At 39.3% G+C, this 27991-nt stretch overlaps 1 protein-coding gene across 4 annotated transcripts; it reads right to left on the bottom strand.

The window, feature by feature from the left end:
• On the bottom strand, positions 1-27991 carry LOC133862721 (pumilio homolog 5). Of its 4 annotated transcripts, XM_062298571.1 has the most exons (12): positions 27809-27991; positions 26502-26542; positions 26228-26275; positions 25355-26086; positions 22960-24425; positions 22724-22865; positions 22480-22587; positions 19926-20138; positions 19724-19834; positions 15269-15463; positions 13984-14155; positions 1-331 (listed from the first exon to the last, which is right to left on the bottom strand). In XM_062298571.1, the coding sequence occupies exons 4-12, from the start codon at positions 25991-25993 to the stop codon at positions 309-311; spliced, it is 3069 nt and encodes a 1022-aa protein (XP_062154555.1). In that variant the 5' UTR covers positions 25994-26086; positions 26228-26275; positions 26502-26542; positions 27809-27991; the 3' UTR covers positions 1-308. The 4 variants fall into 4 exon arrangements, with proteins under 4 accessions (XP_062154555.1, XP_062154552.1, XP_062154554.1 ...); XM_062298568.1 differs by lacking the exons at positions 26228-26275; positions 26502-26542; XM_062298570.1 differs by lacking the exons at positions 26228-26275; positions 26502-26542 and having other exon boundaries at positions 25355-26031.

Below are 27991 nucleotides of genomic sequence, written 5' to 3'. Positions count from 1 at the left end.
TTTGCACAAGAAACCTCAGAAGAGCATATTTTCCAGGCATTAATTAAGATTACTTTGATATTTTCTATACATAGATACCATAGACACAATTAGATGATAAATAATTACATAAATATACTTGGCTATACCAAACAGGCAGCTAGCAGTAGCGGATTCAATAATACGATTACATTTTCAAAGAATGAAACGTGTTTTCCCATCTCAAATTTTTGTACTCGCAAAGTAGTTAGAGCTGTGAACTTTCTACATCCCACCACGACCAAAACCTGCATTTAACTTGAACGAAATACTATCACATTCAGAGCACCTTAAGATTCCAAGGCTTGGCTTTCTGCACGTTAGAAACGAACAGAAAGTTAGATCAATCAAAAGAGCCAGAGTTTTGCTGCAGCCAAGCTCCAAGGTAATATTGTTTCCACTCAAAGAAAGCAAAAAATAATGTAAACATAGTTTTAGAACATATATTACATGTCTAAGACATTTCCAGTACTCTGATCTCAGAAGAGTATCATTGTTGTAAATCTTCAGAAAAATATTCCAAATGTACCTGTAACAGATACATCTCCATGTGCTTGTTGAGTGCTTGGGGGCGTTTGCAGGTGTGGCAGTGTACAAGCATCAAGCATGCATGTGTGTCCGTGTAAGAGAGAGAGAGAGAGAGAGAGAGAGAGAGATTCTATTTAACTACCTATCTCAAAATCCCCGATGCAACTAAGTGATGTGTGCACAAGCAGTTTATCAAAGTATGCTAAGATCAATAAGAAGATGAAACTCAACCGAGAATGATGAAAACCAAGCTTGTACTATCGAAAGCTTCTCCTAAACACTAAGCCAAAAAAAAAAAAACAAATAGAATTCATAGTTTATGGATCCTGCTTTGTTCTTAGTTAACCACCTCGAAATTTTCTTTCTAAGACCTAGCTAGATGGTTCCACATCAAAAAGTCGTCTAAAACTAGTTCTCACTAATCTACTACTATCAGAGTTTGTCATCGTCTTTTTTATTTATTTTATTTATTTTTATTTTGAGGACGCGTAGCAGGAAGATGGCTTAGCTATGACATGCACATGTACTTCCATATATTGTGCGATCAGTTATCAGTGTAGATATTCATGATGGGAAAATAAAATTGATTGATCGATCAATTTTTCGAAGAATTTTTTGTCTAGAGACAGTAGCATAACCATATCCAAGTTGTCGACAACTTTAATTTGTAAAGACAATAACTAGATGTACGAAAACCTTGCACTAATGACTCTAATTAGGTGATAAATGTATGGTGAACTATAATCTAACTTCTTCAACTGTTCTAAGTTTTGAGAGAACTAGTTAAAATCCGAATCAATTCTTAAAAGGAAAAACATCAACAATAATGGAATTTAACAGAAATAATGTTTTTCCTTTGTTTGTTCCAGCCGTGGGAAGAGGAAGACGAGGGGGCATCCAGTTGTGTTATGAAGCCAAGAATTCTTTCTTGGCGTGTGAGGGGGTTGAATTCTTTCTTGGCATGTGAGGGGGTTGACTGGGAAGTCCAATTTCTCTTAGTTTCTCAAAAGAGGCTTTCTCGCCTTTTTTCGGACCACTTCCCAATCCTCGTTGATTGTGGTGATATTTCAAGAGGGAGCATGCTTTTCAAATTTGAAACCACGTGGCTTAAGGTAGAAGGGTTTGTGGGTATGGTGAAACAATGGAGGGATTCTTAATCGTTCCAAGGCTCACCTAGTTTTGTTTTAGCTCGTAAGCCTAAGGCTTTGAAGCTAGATTTGAAGAAATGGAATGAAGAAATGTTTGGCAATGTAGAGTGTAACTATTACGTACCTAGGGTATGTGACAAGGGCATTATTGTAATTTTATTAATGTCCTCTTTAATAGAATAATTAGATTAGGTTTAAATAAGGTAAGAGTCGTATTCTCTCTCTAAGAGAATAATAGGGTTTATTAATATGGTATTAGTCGTATTTAGAATTAGTAATATTTATTTAATTATTGATTCCGTAATTCGGTTTTATAACCCTATAAGTAGGGCTCTTGAAAAATAAAAAGGAATCAAAAAGAAAATTATTAGACAACTCTTGTAGTTGCTTGGGAGTTTTTTAGGGTTTCTCGAATAATCCTAACATTAGGAAGCCTAGGATACCTCGAATTATCCTACCCAAATCTACCCAAATTATCATAATTATTATTGTTCATCCCTCGTTACGGAGGTTCGTAACATCTTGGTATTAGAGCCACATTTCAACATGGCGGAACAATGACTAGATCACATGTTGAGCACGATGAAATCAACGGAAGAACGGCTCACAAAACATATGGAGGAGATGCTGGCATCGATCCTCACTCAATTCCAACAATTCCGTGCAGCCTGCCCAAAAGAAACCTCACCATCCCCCTCACCCTTAGCAAATCCACCCGAACAACAACTCACCAAAACCACAGCCCCACCACAAATCGACCCGGCAGTACAATCACTACCCAAAACCACAGCCCCACCACCATACAACGACCCACAACCCACATCCACTCAAAAGAAAACCCAACCACCCATACCCACCGCTGCATAAACTCAACACAGCCACCTTCCACGTCTATTAGCCGCACCTTCGCCCAATACCCACAGCCCCCTCAATCCACATAAAGCCTCACGACCACTGATCAAACCATCACCACCCAAAGTCTCACCCAAAAGGACCAAAAAAGGCACCTCCTGTCCAAAACCCACCAAACAAACCCACGCCAACCATCGGTCCAACCATCACCGGCAACAGTGCAACCGTGCCGCCAACCTCAAGGCCAACCCACATAGCGGGTTCTTCAGACTAATTCGCAATTCTACACCTCTGGGAGTTCCTTTATGTCCTAGCGCAAGAGGCAGAAAGAACCAAGCTTTTCATTGGCTCAGACGAAGGACAAAGGCGAGGTCCAAACCACCGAACCTCCATCTCAGATGTACCACAAAACCCCGGCTTTGTAGAACCTCAAGCGGCCCCACACCCGTTATCTCCCAGTTGGAAGACGCTCGCCTCCCTGAAATCTTCCAACTAGAGGCAAGAAAGTGCAGGGGTGAGAGGGAGCCAGAGACGCACGCTGGGCCATGGTGGAGAGTGTCAGCTCCTAAGCGGCGACAAGGAACGAGGCTCAAGAGGATGGGTAGCGATCTAGAGGATTCAACCAAGCGAGATTCTCCTCCAGATGGCGTTTCCGGTCACCAGCGGCCACCCAGACGTCCCCTAGATGATAACTATGCAAAGGACAGCGATTCCGACATGAATCACGGCAGCCCAGAATTTTCCATCCAACACAGGGACGAGCCTCCACGCGATTCTATGACGGATGCAGATACAGGCCGACAATCGACAATTTTCGGTGAGCGAGGTGGACGGAGGAGCAAGCTCGGGCTTGACTGGCAAAGGAAGATTGAAGATTGGAATCGAGATTTCCGGATTTATTGTTGCAAGAGAATTCAACCCGAAATCTGCTAGAGGAAAATGGGAAGAAGTTGCAGCTGGAAGGGAAAGGACGCACGTTGGAGCAGCTGGCGACATGAAATCCAAGCTTCTAGTAGAGAGAAATATGGTGCCCAATCTTGTTACCCCTAAATGAAAGATTGCGAATGAGGGAAATATGGAAACCACAATTTGGGGGAAAATAAAAACTCGTGCGGCACTGGCTGGATATGGGAGATATTATGCAAAAAAAAAATAAAAAATTCCAGTGTTACTGCCATGTCAGCAGCCATTGGAGCAATACTTTTAGGACCCTGAGGACAAGGTCCATTTGAAGATGGTAGGAGTGTTACGTACCTAGGGTATGTGAAAAGGGCATTATTGAAATTATATTTATGCCCTCTTTAATAGAATAATTAGATTAGGTTTAAATAAGGTAAGAGTCGTATTCTCTCTTTAAGAGAATAATAGGGTTTATTAATATGGTATTAGTCGTATTTGGAATTAGTAATATTTATTTAGGTTTGTAATATTTATTTATTTATTGTTTCCATAATTCGGTTTTGTAACCCTATAAGTAGGGCTCTTGAGAAATAAAAATGAATCAAGAAGAAAATTATTAGACAACTCTTGTAGTTGCTTGGGAGTTTTTTAGGGTTTCTCAAATAATCCTAACATTAGGAGGCCCAGGATACCTCGAATTATCCTACCCAAATCTACCCAAATTATCACAATTATTATTGTTCATCCCCCATTACGGAGGTTCGTAATAGTAACAAGAGGAAGCTTATTGAAGATCTTCAGGCCTTCGATGTTATTGAAGAAAGTAGGGCCTTATGGGAGGAGGAGATTTTGAGAAAGGCTAAGGTTGTCAGAGATTTAGAGAAGTGTTCTCTTATAGAAAAGGTGAGTTGGAAACAGAAATCTAGGGTGATGTGGTTAAAAGAAGGTGATAAATGAACTAAATTTTTTCATTCCATAGCCAACTCAAATAGAAGGTATAATTCTTTGGACTCCTTATTGATTAGCGACACTCAATCCTCTAATCAGACAGAAATCGGCGTGCACATCGTCAAGTTCTACCAAAAGCTTTTTACCAAGCAGTGTAGGTGAGGCCTTTGGTGGATGGTATCTCATTTGATTCTATTTTGGAATCTGAGGCCAATTGGTTGGAGAGAGCTTTTGAGGAGGAAGGTAGTGTCAGCTATGGTTAGAGATAAGACACCGGGTTCTGATGGGTTTTCTATGGCCTTCTTCAAAGAGTGTTGGGATGTTTTGAGGGGGAACATTATGGAGGTGTTTCGGGTTTTTCATGATGGAGGTTTTTTTGAAAAGAGCCTCAATGCTTCATTCATTTCGCTTATTCCAAAAGTGCCAGGTGCTATTGCTCTCAAAGATTTTCAGCCTATTAGTCTTGCGGGGGGAATTTACAAAATCATTGCTATAGTCTTAGCAAATAGATTGAAGATGGTTTTGGAGAAGGTCATTTCCAAATCTCAAAGCGCCTTTCTCAAGGGGAGACAAATTCTTGATCCAATCCTTATTGCAAATGAGTGTCTTGATAGTAGATTAAGATCTAGGGAGCCTGGCGTCATGTGTAAAATGGATCTAGAAAAAAAGCTTATGATCATGTAAATTTAGATTTTCTTTTGTATGTACTAAGGAGGTGTGGTTTTGGGGGAAAATGGTGCTCCTAGATATCTAATAGTATCTCCTCTGTGAGATTCTCAGTGTTGGTGAATAGTCCTCCTAATGGTTTTTACAGTAGCTCTCGTGGGTAAAGGCAAGGCGATCCTCTCTCACCCTTGTTGTTTGTTTTTGTGATGGAGGCTCTAAGTCAAATGATTTATGCGGCGGTCAGTGGGGGTCTTCTTGAAGGCTTCATAGTTGGCAATGCTACTTTCTCTCACTTGCAGTTTGCAGATGATACTTTATTTTTTGTAATACTTGTCCTTCCCAGTTGTGCTATCTTAGAAGTCTCTTTCTTCTGTTTGAAGCTGCCTCAGGCTTAAAGGTTAATTTGGCCAAGTCAGAATTAATTCCTATGGGTGATGTAGATCAAGTGAAAAATTTAGCCGCTAATATCTTAGGGTGTGGGGAAAGGTTATACATTTTCAAGGTAGGTAGAGTCACTCTTATCAAGAGTACCCTTTGTCTCTTTTTCCTCTCCCGGCAAGTGTAGGTGCTCGCATTGAGAAGCTACAACAAGACTTTTTATGGGGAGGGATTGGTAATGAGTTCAAATATCACTTGATGAATTGGTTTAAGGTTTGTAACCCAATTTTAGAAGGCGGGATGGGAATAAAAATTTTGGTGATGTTCAACTGGGCTTTGTTAGGCAAATGGTTGTAGCATTATGGGATTGAGAGGCAAGCTTGGTGGAGAATTGTAGTGGACTCCAAGTTTGGCAGTTTATGGGGAGGTTGGTGCTCATTAGAGTCTGCAGGTGCCTTTGGGGTGAGGTTGTGGAAAAACATCAGAAAAGGGTGGGAGAAATTCTTAGGCCTTTCTAGATTTGAAGTGGGAGATAAGGCTAGGACCAAATTTTGGCTTGATATGTGGTGTGGGGATACAGTTCTTAAGGAAATTTTTCCTGTTTTATTGGGATTGCTTGTGCAAAGAATGCTTCTGTTGTGGATAATTTGGAGCTTTTAGGTGATTCTAATCAGTGGAGTGTGAGCTTCTCTAGCGCATGACTGGGGAATGGATGTTTTTGCTTCTTTTTTCTAGGTGTTGTACTCGGTCAATGTCAGTAGAGGTAATGAAGATAGGCTGTGGTGGGTCTCCTCCAATAAAGGCTTGTTCACAGTTGGGTCTTTCTTTAGCTCTCTGGCTTGCTCTGTGGGGAGCCACTTTCCTTAGAAGAGTGTGTGGTGGACTCAGGCTCCTTCGCGAGCGGCTTTTTTTGCATGGTCCACGACTCTAGGTAAGATCTTTATAATAGATAATCTCAGGAAAAGACATGTTATTTTGGTGGATAGATGTTACATATGCAAGCGAGACAGGGAATCGGTGGATCATCTTCTTCTTCACTGCGATGTTGCTTACGCTCTGTGGAGTGCTCTCTTTACTCGTTTTGGTTTGGGTTTTGTAATGCCCGAAAAAGACACCATACTTAAGTTATTGATATATGTGCATACATAAGTATAGGGCTTAAGAATTACTAATAGTCTAATAAAATTATATAGTTATGCATGTAGAGAGTTGGATCAGTGAAGTTAAAATCGATCGAGCGACTTCCTAGTAGATCGAGCGATTATAGGTCGAAGTCGATCGAGCGACTTTATTATCGATCGAGCGACTTCACCCAGTGCAGTGCAGTTTCCGTTAAATGCGACAATTGATTTTTCCACCTAATAATTTGGGACCCACACGTTGTACTTGATGCCAAATGATTATACCCATATTTAGTTAGCCTAGTTAGTCCATTTTGGTTTAAACCCAACTAGATTTCCTTGGATATCATGTAATCATAGACAAAGATATGGAATAGTCACCTATGAGATTTGAGCAATGAATTTGAGGTATTGGCTGGCTCAAATCCGGCCATTGGGTGTTGATTTGTTGGTTTAATCTCAGGCCTTCAAGAGTACTATATATAGGATGCATGGGGAGTTGATTTTCATGAAGAGGAAACCAAATTTTAGCCTAAACTCTCTCTTGTCCTAGTGCTGTAGAAATAGCACGAAAATCCTCCCATTTCACCTCACTTTCCACCACCTAGCAAGCCAAATTTAAGCTCCAAACCACCCTCATTCTCCCACAAAATCAGTAGTGAAATGCGAGTAGAAACCACCTTTGATTTGAGACTAAGAAGCCAAGCTTTACAAGTGGAATTCTCTTGGACAGCAACTCTCCTCCACTCTTTAAGTCATTAGAAAACTTTGGGTGAGTATTTTCTCCCTTAAACTTCTCATAGAACAAGTAGTCCTATTGTTATTTTGAAATTATGATTTTCTCTTGCTTTTAATTATACACATATATGTATGTTGTATGAAAAGTTGGCTAACTTATATTATGGACATATGAGTATATGTGTAAGCATGTGGGTGAGTGTTTACTACATGAGATAAGTAATTTGGACTGGGTAAATTGTGTTCTAAAATGGATCAAGAAATGTAAGCGTGAGAGTATATGTGTTGAGGTTTTGATATATATATATATATATATAATAAATAGGTGTATAACATTGTAGGAAGATATATATATATATATATATATATATATATATATATATATATATATATATATATATCTGTGCGTGCGTGCGTGCGTGCGTGCGTGCGTGTGTTTGGATTTACTAACTTCTAATGTGTAGATATATATATATATATATATATATATATATATATATATATATATATATATATATATATATATATAGAGAGAGAGAGAGAGAGAGAGAGAGAGAGGGAGAGAGATATGTGAGTGTAAATATTAAGAGGAAAGAGATGAATTTGTATTTAAAGAAAGGAATGTGTTTCCAAATATTTATGTGTGTGTTATAAGGATGTGTGAATTAAAGGAAGGTAAATTCATATGCGTACTTGATTAAATGACATTTGTATTCTTGTTTTTAAGGTATGTTATGTGTTAAATGATGCCCTAGAGGATGGATAATTCTGGTAGCACTAATATAAGAATTGGTAAGTAAGCACTAAAATAAATAAATAGATACGAGATCATGTGTAAATCTGTGGCCGTTGTAATATCTAGGAAGAGATATGGTAATAATAATGTTTTCATAAATGCTTTATTAATCTATTATTATCACATGATGATTATTATGCAGTTGTAAAGGAAAATATTTGGAGCAGAAACTAGTAAGTATCTCTATACTTACTGAGGACGAAGCTGGTTGACTTTTCCTATAATATATGCTTACTCCTTTATTTACTTGTTTGCGCATGTGGCCTTTCATCTTTTATTATTTTTAATAATCAGTCTAATAACAAGCTACTGGATCTAGATCCACAGTGGGTACATGAGGCTTCACATGAGTTCCTAGGTTCTCAGTGAATGAGGAGGTACCTGAAAAGAGACTAATAAATACAAAAACTGGTGTACCTAAGTCACCAGGGAAACCGAGGTTTCCAGGAGCCTAGGCTCCCAAAGAAAATAATTAAAAGTTAAAGGGAGGAAGCCCAGGCTTTAAATAACACGTTAACCGTGCCTAGGCCAACAGAGGAGTGGAAAAAGGGAATTACTTAAAACTCTACACTTAAAACTGTCATTGGTTTATGATTACGTTTATGTTCATTTTATGTCTATGATTCGCGATCATAGATTATATTTTGCATATACATGTGATTATATGGCCATTGCATTATGTTGCATTAATTAAATAAATCAGCACTCGTATTATTATTGGAACAGCGGACTCACTTTAGTGTTTATGTTGTTGTCTTCTCTTTGTATGGTATTTTGTAATGATTCAGGCTATGAAGAAGAAGAAGAATATTAGGACTATCCCGACTCATAGATGGTCCCTGGTTCAGTCTTTTTGCAAGGCTGGATAGCCTTTCTTTTTGGGACTACCCTGCTGTAGTTCACCCTACCTAACTTAAGACATTACTTATAGTTCTTCAGTTATATGTAAATATTTGGCTGGTATGACTATCTTGCCCTGTGAGGCATAACTGTTATCACTGTTTGTATAATTATACTTACTAACTTAATATATATTTTGAGGTACTTCAGTAGTAGCTCTGAGGTGTCAATTTTTTTTTTGATAAGTAAGAATTCAATAAAAAGCGCAAAGGGGCGCAACCCTAGTACACAGGAAGTATACAAAAGTGCCCCTAAAAGTGCTATGAGGTGTCAATCTATCCATATTATATTTAAATATATTCCGTTGCCAACATTTACCTCTGATAAGTTAGTAATGTCACGTGGGAATTCGAAAATTTTCACTTACGCGTTACAGGTTTTGCCTATGAGAGTTTGACTTGTGTACTTGTTAGTGGACGTCTAGAAGGCGGAGGAGTGCCGCGATTTGGAAGATGGTGCCGACATGCATTCTTTGGTGTGTTTGGAAGGAAAGAAGCAATAGGTATTTCGAGGATTTGAAGAAGTCCTAGGAGGATATTTTATTTTCTTTTTTCCATACTTTGTATATTTGGACGGTGGCTTTTGTGTCCCCTTAATTCCTTAGTTTTAGCGATCTTCTTGTTCATTTTTCGATTTCTAGTCAAGTGCTTTCTCTTGTATACTTCCTATGTACTTAGGGGCGCCTTACGCTTTTAATAAAACCAGTTTATTATCTATTAAAAAAAAAAATCAAAAGCATTATGCGGAACGCCTACAATACAAAGATATTACTAAAGATGACAGAAAAGAAAATAAGTATTGACAAGATTTTGTTTGTGTAAATTACGTGTAATTTAGCACTAAATCGTAATTTTGACTTTGCCAATGGTTCTATAAATTTTTCTTGCAACTAATGTAGAAACTATGGTATGTTCAAAGAGAAGCCCCTTGCTTCATTAACTCAGACTCTAGTACAATCAAAAGGAGAGATGTAGCACTGCTTAAAATTCAGGCAGTGAGGACTGGCCATGCCATTTTTCTCCTGGATGCAAACCTTTCATACCTAGGGGTTAAGCCTAAAGATTTAAACCGTACATCAATTCCAATAGTATAGGAAACTAGGAGTCCAAGAATATGGTCAAAGGAGCTGACTGAGAAGCAGCCTTCCAGATAATAATATTTTTTCCCATTTGGACCTTTTTGGTCCGAGTGTTAAGCATTTTGGTGAAGTAAGGTCTTGATACAATCAACTAGTAAAAGAGAAAGGAAAATAAGATATGAGCTACTTCGAGAGAACCTTGATCTCCAAAACAACCAAGAAGGTCTATGTTTGATTATAATTCAGCAAACTTATTCCTCGAGTAGGATTACATTTAAATAGATGACGGCTAGGTCATAAGACTTAACCATTAGGTCTAGCCGTCATAACATATTGCAGGAAAATAAACTAAGAACGGAAATACATTCCTTATTTAGCTAAGACACTTGGGGAAAGAAAATATGGAGAAGTATTCTACTCCTTATTCGGCTAGAGGCTTCTTATTATGCTAGAGGCGGCTAGGGTTAGGGGTTGCTGCTGCAGTGCCACATCAGCCCTAGCTTGCTGTCCGTATCATCCCTCCCCACTAGGGTTGGCAATTTTTGATGCGACCCGCGAACCCGACACGAACACGACATTGAAAAATCGGGTATGGGTTTTATATAATCGGGTTTGGGTCGAAATCGGGTCAACCCGATTCTGACCCGGTTGTATTAAAAGAAAAAAGAAAAAAAAAAAAAAAAAAAAAAAAAAAAAAAAAAAAAAACTAAATGGAAATGCCGGATGCGGGATGCCCAAATGCCCAAATCAAACACGATTTTGCCCAAACACGAATATCTAGATGACTTGTGTCCGGTGTGTAAAATGCCCAAACACAAGAACTCCATTGGAGCGGAGCACAAGGATAAAAGTAGCCTCAGATTCTGCGCATAGCCTCGCATTCCTCCATTCTTACAACAAAGCCAAGCTCTTCCAAGGACACCTCACATCATCCTACTCGATCACTCTGGCACTGCTTGTATATCTGACATCGATCTCCACCACCTCTTCTTCCCGGCCACCGCGTCCTCCTCGCACGACGCCTACAAAGCCCCAGAACTCATTCTCAGCCAAAGAAACAACTTCACCCTGAAATGCAACGTTTACAGCTTCGGGGTGATTTTGTTGGAGATTTTGACGGGAAGAATGGCAGTAGTGGAAGAGGGAGAAATGGATTTGGTGAAGTGGGTTCTTCTTCAACGCATGTCAAGAGAAGAGTGCTGTACATGGGAAGTGCTTGATTTTGAGCTGTTGGCGTACAAAGAGATGGAGCTGGAAATGATGGCTCTTCTGCAACTGGCTTTGCTTTGCGTCGCCCAATCGCCAAGAGATCATCCCAAGATGAGCATGGTGCATAGGATGATCGAAGATATTCGTATGAAGGGTGGGGGAGAACCGGAGAAATTGGGGCAAAGTTAAAGCATATGAAAAAACATGCATATTGTGAAATTGATGTCAGGTCGGTTCGGGTTCGGGTTCGGGTTCGGGTTCGGGTTCGGGTTCGGGTTCGGGTTCGGGTTCGGGTTCGGGTTACCCGATTATTAATCAGGCCGCGTGTCACAACCCGATTAATAATCAGGTCGGGCTCGTGTCAGACCCGTTTATGTAATCGGGTCGGCCGGGTTGCCACGAACCCGACCCATGAACCCGAATTGCCCACCCCACTCCCCACTAACAACTTCCATGTCCCCAAGGAAGAGTTCCAGCTTTGCACAATTCCCTCCCTGCCCTTACACCCTTGGCTCCAACTCTTCTTGTTTCTTTTTCACATTCTGCTCCAGCATCTTCTTGTTGTTTTCGGCTGCTTCTGGATAGAGGGATCTGAACTCTTTTGACCTGCCTGGCTTACCCTTAATGCCATGTAATATTATGAGCACCTTATCCCACTCAAACTGCATCTCTAAGGTCTCAAAATCCCAGCGGATGGGCCCCAATATTCGCAACCATTGAGTGCCTAGCACAACTTCATAATCTTCTACTAGCAGAATATAAAAGTCTATGGTAAAAGTCATGCCCTGCAACTCGACTGGAATTTGAATACACTTACCGGGACCGTAGATCTTTTCCCCTGAGGCGATGGTCACATCCACCCCTCCCTTTCCTGCAGGTTGTAATTTTAACCCTCGGGCAAGGGGTAAACTCATGAAATTATGAGTGCTGCCCGAATCAATGAGTACTACAAACATTGACAGCCCAATCCTCTCATAAGTCTTCATGGTTTCTGTGGGGTCCTTACCGGTAATGGCATGCAAGGAAAACTCCAAAGTGTACACCTCTTCTGCATCTTGTGCTATCCCATCCCCATCTCCATCTTCTCTCAAGTATACCTCAATCATGAACAACTTCTTCCAGTGATGCCCGGGTCCATACTTGTCGTTGCACTTGAAACAAAGACCCTTCTCTTGCCTCCCCTTAAGTTCTTCCGGTGTTAACCTCTCTTGATGGGAAGCGGTGGCTGGCCAATGGTGCTCTGGGGGGTTAATGGTGGTCTCCGCATGTCCAAATGAACATTTTTACCAAGAGCCATGTTACGGGCCTCATAGACCCTTGCTAGGCCGATGGCTGAGGTGAGCGTAAGAGGTCGTCCAGCAGTGACGTCCGCCTTGATTTCCTCCCTAAGGCCGCTTACAAAACAACTAACTTGTTGGCTTTGTGATAAATTTCCTATTTTTGAGAGTAGGGACTCGAATTTGGCTTGGTAATCCCTTATACTTCTTGCTGTAATTTCGTGAGCTCTCCAAAGGGTTCATAGAATTGGGTCGGTCCAAAACGAGCGAATACCCCTTCCTTGAATTCTGGCCAGCCTATCTCCCTTCCTTCACGAAGTAGGATTTGGAACCATAGTTGGGCCTCTCCCTCTAGATGGAAGGAAGCCAAAGCCGCCTTATCCTCTTCATGGGTTCCTTGGAATCTAAAAAACTGCTCCGCTCTACAAACCCAGCTGGTTGGGTCTTCTTCTCCATTGAATCTTGGGAAATCCAGCTTAACATGGGGACGTCCAAATGCCTGAGGCCGTTCTCCAGCCTGGAATTCTTCTCTTTCTCCCACACGTACCCTCCTACGCCCATTCTCCTCTGCGTCACGTCGGTCCCAGGTGGAGATCATCTGAAACACTTCGGTAATACGGGCCATAAGCTGCTGGTTTTCTGCTGTTAAGGTCTGCACCATTTGCTCCAAGGTGCCCATGCGTCCTTCCATGGCTTGCTGCTCGTTTCGCTGTGTGAATGAACGTGTAGCTGGCCTTGCTTCCACTGAAAAATCCAGGTAGGCCTTGCTCTTGTTCCGGGAACGGCCTATGGTGAATAACTGGAATTTTCTCAAGCTTTTTTTTTTTTTTTTTCCCTGGTTTCTTGTGAGGGAAACCGGGCCTCAAGGTTTAACAATATTTTGTTAAAGAGAGGAACCCTGGCTCTGATACCACTTGATACAATCAACTAGTAAAAGAGCAAGGAAAATAAGATATGGGCTACTTCGAGAGAGCTTTGATCTCCAAAACAACCAAGAAAGTCTATTTCTGGTTATAGTTCAACATGCTTATTCCTTAAGTAGGATTACATTTAAATAGATGACGGCTAGGTCATAAGACTTAACCATTAAGTCTAGCCGTCATAACACACTGCAAGAAAATAAACTAAGAAATACATTCCTTATTTAGCTAAGACACTTGGGGAAAGAAAATATGGAGAAGTATTCTACTCCTTATTCGGCTAGAGGCTTCTTATTATGCTAGAGGCGGCTAGGGTTAGGGGTTGCTGCTGCAGTGCCACATCAGCCCTAGCTTGCTGTCTGTATCAGGTCAGGTGCCTACAAATAAGTATGTAGATGCGCACATTGACAAGCTAATCTTTAGTCCCATCCCCATAGGTAAAATGGAGACCAGATAATCATGGATTTAAAATATGAACATGAATTGCAGATAGAAAATTTACGCACCTTCACTAAATAGTTGTTCAAATCGAGCAACTATGTGTTTCCCATAAGTGTATTTCTTCAAAGCAAGAAGATGGACTCTTATACGATTTAACAATATTTCCCGCTGTTTATCATTGCTTGTTTCAAGAATCTTCTGAACAACGTAATTCGCAAATTGGTCCTTCATCATTGTCTAGCACAAGGGAGTCAAACAACAACCAACTCAGTAGTCAGAAAACAAGTTCCAAGTTGCATTATAGTGGATTCGATATTAATTATTCCTGAAGACTAGCTAACTGTGAATAATGTCTAGCAGAATCTTGAATGCTGAATGTCAATATTTGACTTCACAACAAACTCAATAAAGAGAGAAGAACAAGCAATAACATTGGATAAACTACAAAGTTGGTGTATATTATCATAGGATGTCAAAATGTACGCACAAAATAAAGTCTATAATTAGACTATAGGGAGGTGTTAAGAGAAAATTTATTATCCAGCTAAACCTTCACTAGGAAAAAGGTCTCAACAGTTAAAACCATTGGGTACTCAATGCAATTGGGTATGTGTCAGCATTAACAAATTAAAGCAGCCATTTAAAAATCAATTAATTTGACATCAAGCCCTTGCCCCTTTGGAAATGAATGCCAAGGGATATGTGATTCTGGTTAGTAAACACATGATCAAAGATATTTTCATAATTAGCCTTTGAAAGCAATAACATTGTTATAGGCCAAAAAGTTAAGTCTCACATTAAGTAGGTGAATTGTGAAGGTATTGTATGAGTGCTAAGTCTCATATTAGTTTTTTATGTGAGACTAAACTATACATAACTCAAGGCAGCTCCAATTATAACTTCGACTAGTCTCCTTAAGTTATAGCACATATGTGACTAACATCTTCCTTAGGCCGTGACAAATGAAACAACCTAGTAATATCATGTAATGATGGGGAACAGCATAATGATGCAGACCCTGACAAGATCATTAGGGATTTGAGTTGAGGAGGTTGTGACACCCTAAAAAGTTGATCACTGTGTGGGCGAATTGTAAAGAGATTCTATGAATGCTAAATCCCATATTGGTTCTTTAATAGGTGAGACTGAGCTATATAAATTACTCGAAGGAGCTCCAATTGTAACATGGATTAGTCCTTTTGGGTATAGAGCAAACGTATCTAGTGCTTATCTAGGTCATAATAGTATCATCACTAATACTACAAATACTATTAGCTTCTAATATATCCTTTCGAGTTTAATTACACTCAGAAAGAAAGAAAGAAGAAGAAGAAGACAAAAATAAGGTACCAGTAAATTATCATTATCCTCAGATTGCCCAATAATCTCTTCAATCAAGAGCTCCCGTTCGGGAGTATCTCCATGCTCCAAACATTTCTCAACAACATTTGAAGCGTATTTATGCTGACTCATTTTGACAACTGTCCCAGTGAAGTTTCTGATAATTTGACTTCTTGCATGGGGCTTTCCCATCTCCAAAACATGCTGCGAACAGTATGAACCATATTACTATAAAATTCAAAGAGAAATATATGAGAGAGAGAGATGAGTAAAGTAGAGAGAGCACTAATTTTTGTTTTAGCAAGAAAGGAAATGAATAAGCCTAAAGACTAAGGTTATGTTTGGTATGCGGAATAGCTATTCCATTAAAAAATTTGAATAGTTTCTATTGAAAATGAAAGAAAGTGGAATGAAACAACCTTGGAATAGCCATTCTTATGGTCTCTGAGGGAATGACTATTCCTTAAATTGAGGAATAGTCATTCCCTCATTAGCCATAGGAATGGCTATTCCAAATGTTAAAGTATATAGAGTATATGTATACTTTAATACCAAGACTATTTTATTTCACCTTCTTCCATTTTTAATAAGGCTATTCATTTTTCCTAATGGAATAACTGGCTATTCTTTTTTCTTAATGGAATAACCATTTTGCGTACCAAACGTATCCTAAAATAACTTGGAAAACAAGCTGAGAACTGGACCAGCTGCACCCGTGAAATGAAATGGAATGACTACCTGACTGCACACTAATTGACCAACATACCCTGAATTCGACAGTATAAAAAATTCTGTTAACTTGCTCACAGGTATAAAAACTTAAGTTATAAGTAAGCAGAGTGAATTTATTCCTATACGAACAATGGGAAAACATCATGATGCAATCAAATAATAAAAAGAAACAAAAGAAAAAGATATAGGCTACTTCGAGAGAGCCGTAATCTCTAATGGCTACTTCGAGGGAGCCATGACCTCTAAGATACCAACAAAGATTCTAGGTTTTCATAATATTCAGCGTGCCATTTTATTGATTAGGGTTACACTTATATAGAAGATGGCTAGGTCATAAGACATAACCATTAGGTCTAGCCGTTATAACATAATGCAGGAAAATAAACTGAAGGAAAGAAACTAATGGAAAATACATTCCTTATTAGCTAAAACACTTAGAAAAATAATATATGGAGATTCTACTCCTTATTCACTGCTATCTTGGGGATTCGGTTCTGCCAAGTGTGCTGCCACGTAAGCCCTAAAATTCTGAACGTATCATCCCTCTCCCCTAACATCTTCCTTGTCCCCAAGGAAGAATTCTGGTGTTCCCACTGCCACATGTCTACCCCAGGAACAAGATGCAACTATGCCGGACAATGAATTCATATGACGCTTTTTAGCAGCTCTCTCAAAACTTTTTCTTGGTGTAGAAAGTGTTACTTCTGTAAATGGTGCTTTGACATTATATGAGCGCGTCAATGTTTTATAACCACCATAATTGAATCCAACCAAATTTCCAGCACACGTCATACTATTTGCCAAGAGAATGAGATGCTCTTTGAGAACACCTTTTGCTACTATTGTCACTAATTTTTCTAGGCGCTTCTTACAGCAAGATGCATCCCAAAGCTCGGCTTTCTTGTTCCTAGTTCGTGTCTCTTTCTTGTAGTGGTTGGGATCACGCGATCTTCTTTTCCCACCAATATATATATTTTTTTTTTCCGAACCAAAGCCAAACAAAAGCTCTCTTCTTTATCTTTCTCGCACCACAGTGAACACGAGTGACTCCTAGAGGCATCGAGGCACAGCATGAGTTGATGACAGCACGTTTGGAAGGTTGGGTCCGGTGATTTCTGGATGTGCGGCTGGGGTTGGCTGATCTAAAGCCGGTCGACGGTGGTTTGGTTAGGCGCCGATGTCGATGGATTTTGGTTGCTTCACCCGCTTTTCTTTCTCTTTTTTTGTGACGGTGGCAGCCGGTGAAGTAGGTGTTGTGGTTTGCATCTCTAACACCGCTTGGGGCTTTGGCATCATCCGGTCACTTCTTGTTGCCAGTGGGGTAGGTTGAATGGGTGGGGCTTGGCTTGCCGGAGAGGTGCGTGGTGGAGAAAAGCTTTCAATTCTTTTCCTAATTTCCTCCATCTGTTTGCTCGCTTCTTTGTAGGCGAGGAATTATAACCGCATCTTGTCTAGCCTCACTCGTTCTTCTTCATTCCAGAAAAACATGGTGATGGTGTAGATCGGAGATTGTTGTAGAAAACAATCAACCTTCGCTCTGATACCACTAGACGCAATCAAATAATAAAAAGAAACAAAAGAAAAAGATATAAGCTACTTCGAGAAAGCCGTAATCTCCAATGATTACTTCGAGGGAACCGTGACCGCCAAGATACCAACAAAGGTTCAAGGATTTCATAATATTTAGCGTGCCATTTTATTGATTAGGGTTACACTTACATAGAAGACGGCTAGGTCATAAGACATAACCATTAGATATAACCGTTATAACATAATGCAGGAAAATTTTTTTTGATAAGTAATAGGAATTTCATTAAAAAAGCGTAAGGCGCCCCTTAGTACACAGGGAGTATACAAAGGAAGAACCCAACTAGCCCATAAAGCAGAACCCAACAAGACCCTCATAAACCCCAAAACACCCAAAACCCTCAAGAGCCCCAAAACCCAAAACAGTAAAAGCCCTCATTAAACACCCAAATAACAACAAAACCCTAATGAAACCCAAAACCCAGCTACAGAAAAAGCCCCCAAAAAACACCCAACCCACAAAAAAAAAAAAAAAAACCCGCAGACACGGTGGCGCATGGAGCAACACGCGCCGGCGCCGATGAGAAAACAGCCGGAAAACCCACAGAAGTCGCGGAAAGCGCCGGTGAAGCCACCGGAGGTGCGCGTGCGCGGTGAAGAAGACCCAAACTCCGCAGATCTAACACCCAAGCTTCAGAAAACGCCCACGGCCACGCACTCCGGCACCGACGCATGGCAGTCACCCGCAACTGCTACGGCGGCGAGGAAAAGCCGAACCACGACGGAGAACCCTCCAGAGAAGCACGAGCACGTGGGTGAGGACCCAAGCACTGTAGATCTACTACCCAAGGAGCAAAAGAACCCATCAACCATACACAACGGCGCGACGGCCATCTACAAAACAACATATAAGACTGGAGCAGGCCGGCGGTCCTCTGGCGGGACGCGAGAGCACCGGAAAAACCCAACCACCGTCGAACTACACCCAAGAAGAAGAGAAACCCCAAGCTAAAAGACTAAAAAAAGAAAAGCACTAGGAGGAAGGGACCAGAAGAGGAGGGAGGGAGGGAGCTCCCTCCCTCCCTCAAGACAGTTTTCACTGGGAGGGAGACCTAAGGGTTTTTTCTTACCCGCCCTCCCTCAAGACGGTTTTCACTGGGAGGGAGACCTAAGGAAATAAACTAATGGAAAATACATTCCTTATTAGCTAAAACACTTAGGGAAATAATATATGGAGATTCTACTCCGTATTCACTGCTGTCTTGGAGATTTGATACTACCATGTATGCTGCCACGTAAGCCCTAAAATTCTGAACGTATCACATCAAAGCAAGATAAGAATCTGTGTCATAACAAAATATAAATTGGAGAAATTAGTATACCCTGGAAGTGAGATGTAAGGCATCTGTAGGGCATCTAAGATTGCAGCATTGAAAACACCCTTCAATGCCTCAATTAAAAGTTCTTTCTTTCGTTTATTTCTCTACAAATACTGATTCTTCCCAAGACCTCCCTTCACGACACACTTTCAAACTCTCCATCCTTTCTTTTTTTTTTTTTCTTTTTTTCTTTTTTTTGACGAATACTTTCAAACTCACGACATCAAAATCTTTCCAATAAAGCCCCTGCTATTCTTTTCTCCAAATATCTGGCAAAAGCAACAAAAGACTAAAAACACTATTGATTTCAATTAATTACTTTCACCATAGCCATTGTTTTTGTGCCAGCACCTTTATCATACCACCTAGCAACCTTAAAACTATCACCATGCGGAGCAACAATTACAAATTGCCTGGCATATAAAAAGCAGATTAGTCATATATAGCAATGTATAAAACTGTCAAAAGAAAGCGGCCTCGTTAACTGATACTTGATAACTTCTGCCATTTGCCATCATTTTCACACAACAAAATTTTGTCATTATTTTGAAAGAACTAAAGCAATGGTGAACTTCAGTCTCTAAAAGTAGGCTAACAACCCCTTCTACCACCCCTCCCAAGACATAATTTATCAACTGAGAAAACAAATGAGAATCAATTAGTTCAGGAATATTGGGGTGAGGAATTGTGAAAAAAACTCACAACTACAAAAACTAGCTTCAAGGAGAGAAACACAACCAATTAAAATACTAATAAGTTTCCACGATTCACTAAATGGATGTCAATGCTATTACTGAAAATATTTTGTAAAGCAAGCAAAACCCACCTGCGTGACATAATTGCCATACTGATCTTGAGCAAGAACATAAGCAGACTCCAAAATTTCGTCCATCACACATTGAACTTGCAGCTCATCTGAGCAATGCTCCAAAACTCTCTATCACAAATCAAAACGTAAAAATTTGAATACTAAGATACAACAAAGTATGATTAGAGCCTTTACACCCAGCAAACTGTTTGCTAATTACCTGAATGACACGGCAACCGTAGGGATGAGTAGAAAGCATGGCAACTTGACCGTGGAAAGCAGAAATAACAAATCCAATTTTCTCTGCAGGGACACATTCTATACATTTCTGTATAACATGATTTCCATTTTGATCACGTACACATATCATAACATGTCCATCAAGCTCATGCGCGAGTCGTATTTTCTGATCAAGCTCTATAACTTCAAAGGCCTAAAATAAAATCCATTACAGATCATTAGTCAAAGAGAATGCTACTGAATTGGGGACAGTTTTCCAGGAGTAAAATATTATATTGATCTTGCTCAAATCATTTTATAATTATGCTTTCACCCGAAAATTTTGACATACTTCCATATACCCTAACAACAAATTAATACATTCACTTTGGCCCCCAATTAGTCATTTGCTAGATCCATCCCTGGAAATATAGAATTGAATAATAAATGGTTATGCATATGGCATTAGAACAGATACGTTGAATGCACTCAAATTCATACAGGTTTTTCCCAAAACATAAATTTAGAAATAAAATGGAAGAGAAAACCATTTGGTTACCCTACTAAAAATTCTGTTTTTTACTTACGAACAAAAAACTAAGAATTCAATTTTTCACTCTTTAAGAGATAACCTCAACGAAATACTATGCAACCCTATATATATATTAGAAAAGTACAGAAATTATGAAATAGGTCCTTTTTAAACTTTAATTCCTAAGATCTTGAGAAGTTGTCATTACCTAAAACAAAATCTTAAATGTATTTCCCAGTTTCAGTAACCAGGATTGCTTTCCCCATCCTTCACATTTTATGTGAACACAATCAGATAAATATCTTAAAATGAGAGCAACTGGAAAACTGCATAGCATTGACTTTGTCCTCACTGTCTTTTTGAGGAGACTCCTCTGTCAAGTGCTTCTTATGAGAGAGGTCTTTTTCTGAGAGTCCAAAAGTTAACTCTTCAACATTCAGTCTCCTCCCCTTCACCATAAAAAATAAAAAAATAAAAATAAAAAATAAAAAAAGGAAGAAGAAGAAGAAGAGGGAGCAGCCCCTTTGCTTTTGAGAAGGAAAATATCCTTAGAAAATTTCTTCCCATGTACGAGATACATCCATTATCCCATTTCTCTCAATGGTTAGTGACACTTCCCATAAATTTCTCTCATTCTGTGCCATTTAATTATAAGGGAGAGAGAGAGAGAGAGAGAGAGAGAGAGAGAGAGAGAGAGAGAGAGAGTGATGGTCTCCCCATAATTTGCATATTTAAGGTCATACAGATGATTTCCTCCCTTCATGTGTCACTTTAAAAGTAACCAAACTAGTTTCGAGGACCTTTGGTCGCTTGCAGACAGGTGGGCCTACTAAACAAGGCTAAAAGCTGGCACAGTATCAGGCCTGTAAGCTCATCCTTTAGACTCACTCAAAACAAGGGGCAAGTAGGACTCAGTCAAACAGAATCATTTTACAATAATCAGAAAAACTAGCAAGATCCCCCCATAGATAGTCCTAGAAGCTTATCCTTCCAAGCAACACCCCCCATACTAGAAGCTTATCCTTCCAAGTAGTCCCTTAGAACACAAAGCAAACAAGTCCTATAAAACCTCCTGGGCTAAATGAGTGGTTCTGCAACAAGGGGATAAGGCAGACGACCATCAACAGTTATAATGTTATATGAAAGGAGGCCCACTGGAAAATTGAGTACCTAGTTGGAATAACGTCCCAAATCTATGCCGGCAGCACTTAATGCCATGAAGAAATGCCAAGAACTTGTCAGGGTTTCAAATTTCTCAGTCATTCAAGCCCCTCCAGCAGACAGGAGTGATAAAACCAACCTTCCCATCGAGCAACTAATGGCTTCATTAAGCTATCAAAGAGATATTTGAAGGGAATATTTATTCAGGTGAACCATCATCACACAACGGATTCTTTATTATTGCATCACACAACAGATTCAACCAAACATGATTCTCTCCCCAGCGAAGAAACATTAAATGAACTCACGGCCAAGCAAATACCTACATCCCATGAAAGTTTCCCTCTGTTACATTACCTTTTTCACAAGACACAAACTTGACAAAAATCAATTTCCATGACAAACATATCTCCTCATCTAAATCCTTAGAGAAACTTCGCTCATTAAGGAAACTTCAGTGATGCAATCACTAGCTTTGTGTTAGCGGTTAGGGTCTTGGGAGATTGTACATTAGTGTCTATTGTCAATTACTTGATTGTGACATTATCTCCTCATAGCCATAAATCAGAGGCCAAACCCACATATATTACTTTTTTTTAGTGTAATTGTTCTTTTCTTCAATTTCTATTGAGATTGGACCCTAGTTCTGGGCCTTGAAACAATAGATATACTTCTACACATGGAGTAATGCAAATACTGCTGTTTTCCCTTTTTTTCGTTCATTTTAAGAGGTTGAAGAACACATGCTTAACATATTTCGTTTTCTGTTGAAAGTATATGCAAATTCTTAACAGGATAGAAATTGAGCTGCACAATTGGCAGAATTATAAGCCTGCACATCTATCATCAGAGTCTAGCATACCTTCTGGATTACACGACAGCCATACATCTGCAAACTTAATGACAACATCCGTCCAGCAAGTTGATCAGCAAGTTCCTTTCGCTGCTCAAGACTTCCATGTTCAAAAAACTGTAAAATATCAACATGATTCTGATAAGCAAGCAAGCAAGCCATTCAGGAAAGTTAAAATATCACGCAAGATATTACATGATGATGATAAAAAATATATATTTGAATTTAATGCACACTAATTTTGAGAGCATACCTTTTGAATAACATAATTACCAAAAACATCTATCATTAATTTCGAAGCATGTGGAAGAAATTCTTTGAAAACAGATGCCTTGTCCTCAAAACTGCAATGTTCCAGCTTCTGCTGAATAAATCGACTACCATGTTGATCAACGCTGAAGTTTAAACACGAATGGAATCACATCATTTAGATGAAGGGAGGAAAAAATGAAAAAATAACAGAAAACATAGTTTTGTCCAGATGTCTGCCTGAATTCAACAATACGTCCTGCAATATCAGGGAGTTCAAACTTTCGGGCATTGCTGGATTTCAGTTCTTCAAGAAGAGAATGCCTTTTGGAGTCATCAAAGCAGTTGAGTCCTCTCTTTCCTTGCCATCCAGAATATTGTCCTGCATTTCTAATTGAACCTTGAGGAAACCTCATTTCATTTTGCCAACCTACATGATTCATTACACCAACCGAAGATGATGGTAGTAATGGACTAGGAAGAGGTGATGGTGGATGTTGTGTCATGGCATCCAAGTTAGGAGGACTTGGAAAATAACTACTAGTAGTTCCAACTTTTCCTGGACTGAGAATGCTCAGACTCCCATTTGTTGGAGGGTAAAGTTTCTGATCACTCATATAAGAGGCAACAGTTGACTCTTTCTGTAAAGCAAAAGGATCGACCTGGCTCCCAATAACACTTGCAGGCGCCAACCGAGAATGAAATGCAGTGTTACATGCATTATCAAAAGGATGTGCATAGCACAGCATATGATGAGGATCCACAAAAGAAGGTTGAAGCACTAATCCATGCTGCCCATAAATTTTCCTTAGGTGTTGCAGATCACAAACAAGCGGGATGCCTTCCCCTGTTAAAGGACCAGCAGTTCCACCATTAAAGCTTGGACCAGAAGTTGCATCAAATGGTAGAGGAATCGCACCATGAGAAGAGTATGCAGCCATATATGAGGGAAGATGTGCTGAACTCAGAGCATATCCACCCACACTGTATGGAGGAGCAAACAACCCTGATGCATAATAATTGGGGTAATATGGATTTCCTGATGTCATATAAGTGGCTGCTGTTGGATATACGGGAGGTGTGAATCCAGGAGAATGCCATGAAGGCTGTACCTCAACAGAGGAGAAATTGGGATGACTATGGTGAACTTTTTCCATAATACCACGAGAATGATTTGTTCCTTGAGAACTTACTTGGGCCTGGAACTCCTGAACTTGATATTGAGTACCCCACTGTCCAGCCGGATAGTGTTGCACCATATTCCTTTTATAAGACAGTGGCTCTTCGTGTTTGTTCCTGTCACTCTCTGCATTAGATGCTCTAGTTTTAGAGTCAGTTCTGGAGCCATCTAGCCCAAGGGCACAACTAATTGATGCATCATCCTTTAAACCAGCATCTTTATCATTTGATTCATTGTTTTCTAGCGTTGGTGAGCTCCCTCTCTTGTCAAGACACCTTGAGCTCGTAAAAGAGGTCACTAAAGGATTATTATCGGGTACCAGTCCAAAAGCATGTGCATCCGGAGCACAAGCCTCTGAACAAACTTCAGTACAGCCTGAATTTGGTTCAGGTAGCTTAGAAGTATCAGTAGAAGAAACATTCAAAGAAATTGCATGGACATCAGAATCTAAAGGCCCATCCATTGCTGCAGGGCCTGATGAACGAGACTGATTATAAACTGGAGAAGGTGTACGGGGAAAATCTTCCTACAAATCCACCAAGAAAACGAAATAGAACATTAATGGAAGACACACAAACAAGAATTTTGTATGGTACTTACTTTACCGAAATCCCAAGGACTACCTAATGGCAGGGGCGGAACTAGGATTTTAGATGTGGGAGGACAAAATTTAAATAAATAATAAAAATTGGGGAACATTTTGAAGCTTGGGGGGACTCTTACTAGTTCCGTCCCTGCCTAATGTCCACCAATAATTAACAACCATCATAAGCCCATGGTTTTAAACTATGTTTCCACTGAAACTTCTGTCAGATATTTAACAGGTTCGCTACAGTTTGTATAGTGACAAATGCTGTGATAGGGTGATAGGTAATGATGGAGATTTACATCACCAAATTCTAGAAATCAAAGTAAGGAGGCAATTTAATGAGCAAGCAACCAATATCACATCTTGAGAATTTTTCTTCAAGTGTATGAGCAAATAGTTGAATAATATACATCTTGTCATTTCTAGATGGTTAGTTGTCACCTCAAGATTTGCAGATGGAAAACATAGACAAAGTAGTTTATGAATCTTACTCAATCAGGGTTCCAGAAACTCCTGTAAATTTTTCAGGCTTTAAACTCAATTCCCGTACTGTCTCTCTATATCATCCTTTCTCCACTAAATGAGTTTCAAACATAATTCAGTCTTGATCAAAGTATATATCACACTTTTAAGCGGTGGCCCAATGGTTATGGCTCAACAAAATCCAAATCAAAAGAACATTAGATATTCTCAACCTTAATTAAATTTGTTGCAAATTGAGTACCAATCCAATCTAACAAATTGTTATCTGCATCAAAAGAACACACTACGATCATCTTTTAAATTTGCATATATCTCAACCTTAAATTTATTGGTCGTTGATTGAGAATAATGCATATTAGTAAAACACTCATATAATTCTATACCTGTATCAGATCAACCAAACTTTTATGGCGATTAGCCAAAGAAGCTGTGTTCTGTCCAGGAATATGTGCATTACTACTTTCAGCCAAATTCTTGGAAGCTGGCCTGGGTGAAGTATCATCCTCAGACTCCTCCCTATGAGTAGAAAGGCAACCTCGAGACAAATGGAAGGATCCATTATCACTGTCATCTACAGAAGTCAAACTCCAATTATTGCCAAAAACACCCATACGGCTCACCAGGCACTGATTCTCTTGTGAGCTAAGAGGTGGAGAAAGCCTTGGGATTAAGTCAATGTTCGAGCTGTCATGTGCAACATAAGCCGGATCAGAGCACAGTTGTTCGTCAGGCACGTAATTTTCAATCATGCTGCTTAAATTAGCCAAGCTCGAATTCATACTAGAGTTGTGTTGCATTAGAAGATTCTTAACAGATGCAAGTGAACCTTCCATATTTGGTGGAGCGCTTCCACTTCTATTAGGAACTATTTCTGCTTGATCTCCAAGAAATCTTTGCTCCTTCGAGAGTATTGACTGCTCTGCTGCCATATTTCTTAATGGAAACCCAAAAGCTGAAGGATCCTTAGAAGAAGGCCACTTTCTGCTGCTTTCCACCATTCTCATAGGACTTTCAGTTGCCATCCTGATTTTCTATCAACTATTGCATAGAAAAAATTCTTCTGCACCAGAGTGAGCCAACTCAATCCAATCCCCCATGAAAGAGCTTAACAGTTGCTGAATGTACATTAACCAAATTGACAATGACAGAAAATATGACAAAATTCAATTTGTTAATAAACCCACAAATACCGACAGGAAAATAGCTACACATAAGGGTGCAAAAAACCATGAAGACATAAACAAAAGAGGACATACCACATATGAAGAGATAGAAAAGATATGATCAATCATTAGCCAGTTCATCTAAAACATAAGTGGAAGACTTGATCAGAGAGAATATCACACTATGTTATCTGTTGGTGATAATGACACAGCAATTTCAAAATATTTTCCCCAATCTAATTTGCTGACTCATAAACTGGGTGGCCAATGTTCCACATGGGCAAAATTGAATTACAACATCTACAGTAATTACACCATAATGAGTCTATATCACTTAAACATTAATAAACATCTAAATAACGGTTACCTTGAAAACTAACCGCTATAAATACAACTTTAACAAGAAACCTGAGAGCACAAACAAAAATCAGTAACATTGAAACATTAGCATCAATCCATCTTAAATATGCCTTTGCCACCAAAAAGTATCTTCCCTAGCAAGCAACAAGTGAGCAGCAAATACAAATACTATAATTCACCACCAACTTCAGAAAACTGGTCTACCACTCAATGTTACATGATTACTAGAACATAACATGAATTAGACAAATTCATTACGATTTCCTCATCCATTCATATTATCTAGATGCAGGTCTATCAACAAAAATGCCTATACATATACTGGTCCCAGGGACAAATCATCAGTTTAAGGCAGCAACTGTTCATTTATTGCAGAAGACAAAGGAGAAATGAGCTTTGATTTTTTAGTGGCCAGATATTAAGAATAATGTATGGAATTTGCTGACTTATTGCTTCACCCAACAAGATCATTGCAAGGGTAAAATCCAGTGCAAGAGCCCCAATATCAAAGATTTTAATGTAAGTTGCTTAACTACAAAATACTTGTAATTAAAAACTTAATAGAACCAGGAGAGACAAATGAAAAAGAAATAAAATTTATGGCGAATTCTTTAAACAAGCATAATCTCACTGCAGAAGGAGATCTGCACTTCAAGATGACAGGCAGGGCTGGTGGGAGACCCTCTCTAACAGCGCAATCGCCAGAAGTTAATCGACTCTTTAATCCTTCATACTCCCCAAGGACCACAACTAAGAAAGGTTTACTACGTGAATCAAAAAAAAAAAAAAAGGTTTACTACGTTATTTCAGCAATGTTTTTATGATAATGATAAGTGGGTTCTCTTAATCCTTTGTTTAGGGTACAACTAAAAAGCTTCTTAAAATCATTCTAAATCACAAAAACTTGGGCGAAATTAAGTCAAACTTCATCAACATTTTAACAGAAAATGGTCCGATAACATTTTCCCATAATCTCACCCTCCAGTTTAAAGAAATTTGTGACAGTCAACACGAAAGCCGCGTTCATCAAAACTAAAGAAAACCCATTAATCATAAAGCTGTAAGCATAAACCAAACATAGATATTCACCAATAACTCAAACCCAAAAGATAAAATTCAAGCGAGACGTGATTTTGAAATATTAAACAAAATAAGATAAAAGAAGAAAGCTTTCACGGGTTTGAACAACAAGAAGACCACCGCAAGAAAGCTCTTCGAAAGAAGCGTAACAATGATAAGTTGAAGACAAACAAAAAATAAAAATAAAAAATTTCTTGAACTTTCTTGGACAGTGTCAAGCATTTAGAGTCTCACCAGGTAACAACATCAGCCCTCAAAGTTTGGAACACAGGTCCCAATTCTGATGGAAGCTCTCTAGAGTTCTGGAAATACTACATGAACACGTTTCCCAGAGAGTTTGTTGGTTTTGCAAGGAACAATACCGTGAAGGTTTGAAAGTATTTTTTTTTATTATTTTACAAGAAAAAATAAATGGAA

The sequence above is a fragment of the Alnus glutinosa genome, chromosome 3 (assembly GCF_958979055.1).
Source record: "Alnus glutinosa chromosome 3, dhAlnGlut1.1, whole genome shotgun sequence".
Taxonomy (NCBI): Eukaryota; Viridiplantae; Streptophyta; class Magnoliopsida; order Fagales; family Betulaceae; genus Alnus; species Alnus glutinosa.
The sequence above is the reverse complement of the archived record's forward strand: the minus strand, read 5'-3'. Positions and strand labels throughout refer to the sequence as shown.